The sequence below is a fragment of the Bidens hawaiensis genome, unplaced genomic scaffold (genome assembly GCF_021521415.1).
Source record: "Bidens hawaiensis isolate Kalapana, Puna unplaced genomic scaffold, B.hawaiensis_p1.1 tig00044820_1, whole genome shotgun sequence".
NCBI classification, from domain to species: Eukaryota; Viridiplantae; Streptophyta; class Magnoliopsida; order Asterales; family Asteraceae; genus Bidens; species Bidens hawaiensis.
Genome location: NW_027505917.1, coordinates 65,414 through 72,301, shown reverse-complemented (window position 1 = coordinate 72,301; position 6,888 = coordinate 65,414). Strand labels below are relative to the sequence as shown.

The 6,888-nt window shown below is 37.2% G+C and overlaps 1 protein-coding gene and 1 pseudogene across 1 annotated transcript; both read right to left on the bottom strand.

Moving 5' to 3' along the window:
- Positions 1-941: 941 nt before the first annotated feature.
- On the bottom strand, positions 942-1,853 carry LOC143615912 (ESCRT-related protein CHMP1B pseudogene; annotated as a pseudogene).
- Positions 1,854-3,244: 1,391 nt separating this feature from the next.
- On the bottom strand, positions 3,245-6,501 carry LOC143615914 (uncharacterized protein At1g51745-like). Its single transcript, XM_077088907.1, has 3 exons — positions 6,189-6,501; positions 4,829-5,565; positions 3,245-4,222 (listed from the first exon to the last, which is right to left on the bottom strand). Exons 1-3 carry the CDS (start codon positions 6,380-6,382, stop codon positions 3,465-3,467), a joined length of 1,689 nt encoding a protein of 562 aa, XP_076945022.1. The 5' UTR covers positions 6,383-6,501; the 3' UTR covers positions 3,245-3,464.
- Between the last annotated feature and the right edge of the window lie 387 nt (positions 6,502-6,888).

Genomic DNA, 6,888 nt, shown 5'->3' with positions numbered 1-6,888 from the left:
CATATACAAAATCCTGACAACCAACCTTCATACTTAAGATATCTTTACAAGAATCAGGTTTTATCAGAGACCATATAGAATGCAACAACAGAACATGGAAGCAATAACTAAAGATTTTTAGAACAAAACCCGATCATAACAGTATAACACATGTCCAATGGTAGAAAAAAAATGTCGCAATGCACAGGAACAGTTTTTATGGTTTAAGATTTGATCAAGCACTTGCAGACATGAAAGTTTTCAAGTCAATTACGTGTGAACATGATCCAGCACATAACAAACTTAAATGGGTATACACTGTAAAATTTTTGACATATGAAAACCAGCAACCAATCTTCTACTTTAGATATCTTTACAAGAATCACATATTAGCAGAGACCACATAGTATGCACTATGCAGCAACAACAACAAGACATAGAAGCAACAATAAAAATGATCAGAAAAATAAACAGAATAATAATCTTTGCTCAATGCCAGGCCAAATGTAGCAATGCACAGGAACAGTTTTTACAGTTAAAAGACTTATTCCAACATTTGCAGACATAATAGTAATCAAGTCAATTTGGTGTTAACCATGGATTTAAAAAGCACGTGGGACGCGTTTTGATCCCAAAATCCAATGTGTCTATTGTGTATGTGATGCACTCGTTATTGAAAAAATAAGTACTAAAAACTAATTATAGATTATATTAACACTAAAATATCTCATCATCTTTGTTCAAAAACTCAACCTGCTCCCCAATCAATAGCTAAATTTGTTCAATCAGACTTACAATCTCGAAAAACTTAGACCCATTGCAATCATCGGTCTAATTTTGTCAAACACAAATCAACCGTAGCGATATGATCTGATCGCAATTCACAGCCAAGGTGTTAAACATGATCAAGCCCAGAGCACATAAAAAGCTTAACTAGGTATAAATTATAAAACCATAACATATAAATCCAAACAGTAATATCACATATATAGGCATAGTCATAGTTTATAAACACATCCTTGACCTTAAACATAGCAAGCACCCGCGTAAATGAAACACATTACAATAGATTTAAAGTTTGAACCAGTAAAATATACACATTTATTCCAGTTTCGCAGATAACATAATAAAAAAACAGACACCACTTATAAAAACAGTTCCAGTTCCATTTACCCGCGCGCTTTAAGTTCCGCAAGTCTCCTCGACAGATCATCCTCGTCCACCTTCTCCGCACTCGTAATCGGCACAGCGTGCGCAGCCGGCTGCGGCAGCCCAACAGAAACCTCCAAGCCATAATCATCAGCCACCTGCTGCATCAAACTATTAACCTCGCCTTCGGGAGTACTCAACGACGTGCTCCCGGCCATCGAACTCTCCATAAACTCAGCCTGCACCTCCATGTTGACAAACTGCCTCTCGAATTGGTCCATGGTCTCGGACATCTTCTGCAAATTGCCCGTGGCAAGGGTGGACTCGAGGGATTTGACAATGGAGCCCATGGACTTGCTGATGGTGTTCATTTTGGCCTGCGTGTCGAGGCGGGCGACAACGGCGTCGAGGCGGGAGGATAGGCGGAGGTAATTCATCTGCTCGTTGCGTTTGCGGATGGCGTTCTCGGCGTAGATGCGTGCGCCGTCCATGTTGCCTTTCTCGATGGCTTTTTTAACTTTGAGTTTTTCTGATTTCTCGTCTTTTTCGCATTTGCGGGCTTGGCGTTGGAGGCTTTTGGCGGTGAACTTCAGTTCCATGATCTGGTTCATTAGCTTCTCGGCTTGACCCATGCTGCCTCAATTGATTGATTGTTTGGGTTTTTGTGAGCTAGGGTTTGTGGTGATTTGGGGGTTTCGGTTTCAGCGTGTTTGTTAAGGAAACGGAATAATGGGAATGGTAATTTGTAGGGATGGTTCTGAAACCGTGTTATAATAAAGAAAAAACCGTCGGTATTGGTTATGACACCGAAACTAAACAGAAAAAATCAGCAACGAATAAAAACAACCTGGTATCGGTTACGTTCATTTTGGTACCATAATTAAACAAATAAAAATGAATTCGTCAAATTAAGATATAAAAGATTAAAGTATTTATAAGAACAATTATTCGCTCGGTAAACCCGGGAATTGGTAAAACCTGAGCGATACGGCAGCGGCTCGACATGAAACTTTCGTTAAGATGCTTTGTACACATCCTTGGAAACTCATATTCGGAAATGAGTGAGTTCATGGATCCAACTAAATGTTTAAAAACATCAAAGCAGATGGTTAAAAAAGAATAGCCAAAAAGTGAACAACGTGATTCGAACCCCGAGGAGAAGAGCATTCCACATGTTTGATATCCTACACGGCTACACCTAATCATCAGAGCAATGGATCAAGTTTGTTGACTTTTGGCAATTGCTTCATTTAAACTTCTGAGTAATATTCCAGAGAGACTATATAGCACCGACATTCTGCTTTTTTATCTTATATATAATATATCATAGAACTATTTAACATAAAGTTTGTTTATGTTTGTTTGGTTAATAAATGAACGAAAATGAACACTATGTTTCGTTTGCTCATTTACATTTGTTTATGCTCATTCATATATGTTTGTTCATTTGTGTCCGAAGTATGTAATTATATTGATTTTAAAAACAAATAACCATGTTAAGTAAATAAGAACCCAAACCCAATCTACTTCCTGCTTCAACACTCTAAAAAATAAAAACCCTAATCGCCAATTTGGTTAATGTTCATTTGTGTTCGTTCAGTTATCTTCGTTTGCGTTCGTAAACTACTCGTTTAGATTTTTATGAACTAACATAAACAAACATGTTCATTAAAATTTTTAAATGAACAAAAATTTTCGTTTGATGAACTCTTCGTCTAAAGCTATATGCTACATTTAAAATTGACGTTACAACTTACAAACATGAACTTTAAGATTTTGTTTTACTAATTCGATCGTTTCATTATTGAAGATAAAGAAAGTACAACAGGTTACCATCAAAACAAGTAACATTTCTTGTCATTCTTGCATATCTTTTTACCATGAATTAGTGCCGGTTTTTTTAACCCGCCACGTTCTGGCCTTACCTATTATCGGCTCACTCACGAAAATCTCTAGACTCGGCCACAGAGAAAAAAAACTCTTTGACCCGCCACCGAGACCGAGCTCAGGCCAAATTGGTTAGGCCATACCCAACATTTCATACTAAGTTTTAACATCAACAAACCCATAAAACAAAAACAATAGATGCACTAAAATAAGCAAAAGTTTACTTAATAACTCAATAATAGTTTAACAGACATTTAAAACCCGAGAAGGAATACATCATCTTAGGTTACACCGTTCCTATACAAAAACCTCAACCCTTCACCGAACCATGGCCACACCGGTATTATATAACCAGGGGCCGGCGGTCCACAAACAAAATAACTTAAATGACTTAAAATCCCAACGTTCTAATCCTACACACCCACCATCCACGACCCGTATAAATAATTTCATCGAGCGGGACCCCCATCATCCGAAGTAAAACCCAATACTGCATTTATTCTACCAAAAACAACATTCAATGGAACACAAGATACATCGGGCCTTTTAAGCATCCCGCTTTCACTCGCTCTCTTGGAACCCGTTAATGAAGATAGCTTTCGGGTTTTCTTTTTAGATAAAGGCCCGTTTTTTCTGACTTTTTTGGAAGTTTCTGGAATCATCTTGACATCCCCGTTGACCCCACCTAACTCGCAGCTACTACTAGGTAATTCGGAACTATTAAACGAAAGATCAAAAAAAGCATCGTTAACTACCTCGACTTCAACCGAATGGCCCGTTACTCGTTGGCCTGTAAGGTTACTCGCAAGAGATATGTATGGGATATGCCGAGGAAAATTGTCCGATTTAACCTTGATACTGATATCATAAAGGTAGCCCGCAGAACAACGCTGATGAATAGACATGAATTTTTGTGGGGCTGTTACCTCAACCGTGTCGTCAGCTTCTCTCGGCTCGTCATCTGGGGTCAAAAAACTCATGATGGGTTTTGTTTTGCTTTTATTTCTTGATTTTCTTTTGCCTTTATGCTGCCATTTTGAACTACCATTGCTATCGATTATATGGCTTATGTCAGCACCTGAACAGATATAACCGGATTCTTGGAATTCATCTGGTACCACCGATACGGTTTCAACGGGGGTACTCTGTCCAGACTGAGGTTGGGTACCGACCAGGCCCGTTTCAGGTTCCAATGCAGGAGAAGAACCTGGTGAGTAAAACATTTGGCATCAGTGCAATGAAACTAATTTATGTACATAATGATTAGTAAATGATCAAGTAAGCAAAATTACTTTGTCCAAAAATTAAAAGCTAATTATAGCAACTTTAAGTCAGAATAATCAACCAATACCATAATGTATTGTGTGGATGGCAAACTCTGATTATCTAAGCAGCTTATGATAAACTGAGTATATAAGACTTCCTAACTTACTGTTCAATATATAATACTAAAACATAATTTATTCCAATCAACTATAATAAAAATTTTATTAACAAAAACTTTTATAAATTATAACTCCAGCAATCATATTAACAATAAAGGTATAATGGTCATAATAACTTGGACTTTGTTAAAATAGTTATAAAAATTTTAAGTTCGAGTAATGGTTCAAGACTTGAACAAATTGTTCAAGTGTCTCCAAGCGATAAAAAATTTTTTCGTGAGTTTTAGGCAAATAAATTGTTCTTCTTATCCAAAACTAATGACTTGACACCTATATAAACAGATAATCAAAATCACTTAACAAAAAGCATTAAAAGCTAATCTTACCCATTTAAATTATGATAAAAAAATGTACAGAAATAACAATACCTGCAGTTTGCTTTTCTTCTTTAATAAAAGGAACATCAAACAACCTTTCGGAAGAATCATCAGTTTTTAGTAACTCAGAAACACTAGAATTCTCATTTTCTTTCTGCATGTTAGCGACATCACCCATACTATCAGAAAAACTTCCTTTTACTTCATTATATTCCATTTCCCACATTTCAGCATCAGGAAAGCCCGACCCGTTAAGATCCGCGAGTCCTTCACACATAATGGGAATCGTTACCATCTCAGTTCTCTTCATAACTTTAGTCAGCTGACAACGACGGCTCTTCTTCTTTAAAAAATCATGAATGTGCACCACTCGGGTCTGCTTTTTCTTAAGTGGCGAAATTGCCCCTCCAACACCAAGGTCCTCTAATCCTCGCATGCGTTTTTTACTTCCTTCTGCTTCGTCATCTTCTAACTCATTTGGAGTCTCCTGCCTCATACCCTCTGAAGAATCATCTGGTGAAGCGGCGGCAGGTGATAGTTCCTGTGGGGAAACTGAGATGAAATCCAGGCCACTCGACTTATCAGATACGTGTTCGAGATTATTATTCTTTGATAACTGAGAATTTTCAATCTCTAGCGCGTGACGAATTGCATCCTCCCTACGCGCATATCTTGATGTTTTACCGCAGTTAATACTAGCAGTAAATTTTGCTCTTTCAATGCATTCGTCATATTCACCACAGCGAAACGCTTTTACACGTTTAGACTTCTCAAGATTATACCAGTCCCTGCATTATATATACGCATACAAACATTTGCTTGAACTTAGATTACTAAAACTTTAAACATGTTTAAAAAAACTATTATTGTTAGAAGATCCAATTTTTGTAATGAACGAAACTAGAAGAACATAAACCCTTGAATATGTTTCAGGGTACTTTTATACAGCCAGGCCATTTGGCTCATTTCCCTTTAAGTTGACTATTGAATTCTAACCCGTTTGAATAGTAACAAGATGAAATTATAATATAAGGAGGTGATAACCAGACACCAGCCCCTTCTTGCAAACACCAACTCGTCAAGGCCTATACGAGCCGTATAGACCCTGACAGATCGTATAGTACGAGATGCATAAAGTTCATCACTAAAGAACTATAACAGGCCCTATATGCCTCGTATAGTTCTTCATAGATAGCCTATATGCCTCGTATCTAGTATAGGCCTATCTGACTCGCGTAGGTCTATACGACTCAAAAACATCTATGCAACTCGTATATTTAACGGTCAACAATGTATGCCAAAAAGTTGAACCTAATTAGTTAGGTTAACCAAACCCTAGAAACTAATTATATAAAACACCCCTAAATTAGCTAGCAGCAATATAACTGAAATAACAAAAACCAAAACTTACACACTGGCATCCTCTCTCCCTAAGAGCTTAACCGGAGTACCCGTTCTTTTAGTCGACACCAAACAACCTTCCGGTACCTCATCGGGGCCCAATATCCGAGCAGGCCACCACGAGCCGTTTCTTCGACAAACCCAAACCAACCCACCGACTGCTGGGTCAATGCTTTGACCATTAGCATCACAAGAACTACCCATTGCCCAAATTCAATATCCAACCATACCAAAATTAAATAATTATCATAAACAATCCCTAAAACCTTAAATTCCAATTGACCCAATGGGTTTGCCCCAAAACCCTAAAAAACAATTATATTAAATTAAATATCCGCAATCCTGCATGCAAAGAGAAAAAAAAAACCCTTGAATTAGACAACAAAATCAAGATAAATAGATGGAAAGAAGATAAAAAAAATTAAGATTTAGAAATTTAATTTAATAAAAATAAAAAATTTAGAAGATTTATGTAAGTGATTTTAAGAATGGATAGATGAAGATTGTGATGGATGGATGTTGATTTCGAATGGATGTGTGTACCTTTTATTTATGCCGAATACGGAAGAACAGAGTCACTCTGTGTTTGTGTGAGAAGTGAGAGATTGTTTGGGTTTATTTTATTTTATGTTATTATTATGTTACATTCTGAGTTGGGTTCAAACCGGGTTTTAAGTTTCAGCGTAGGGCGCACGTATTTTAATACCGGG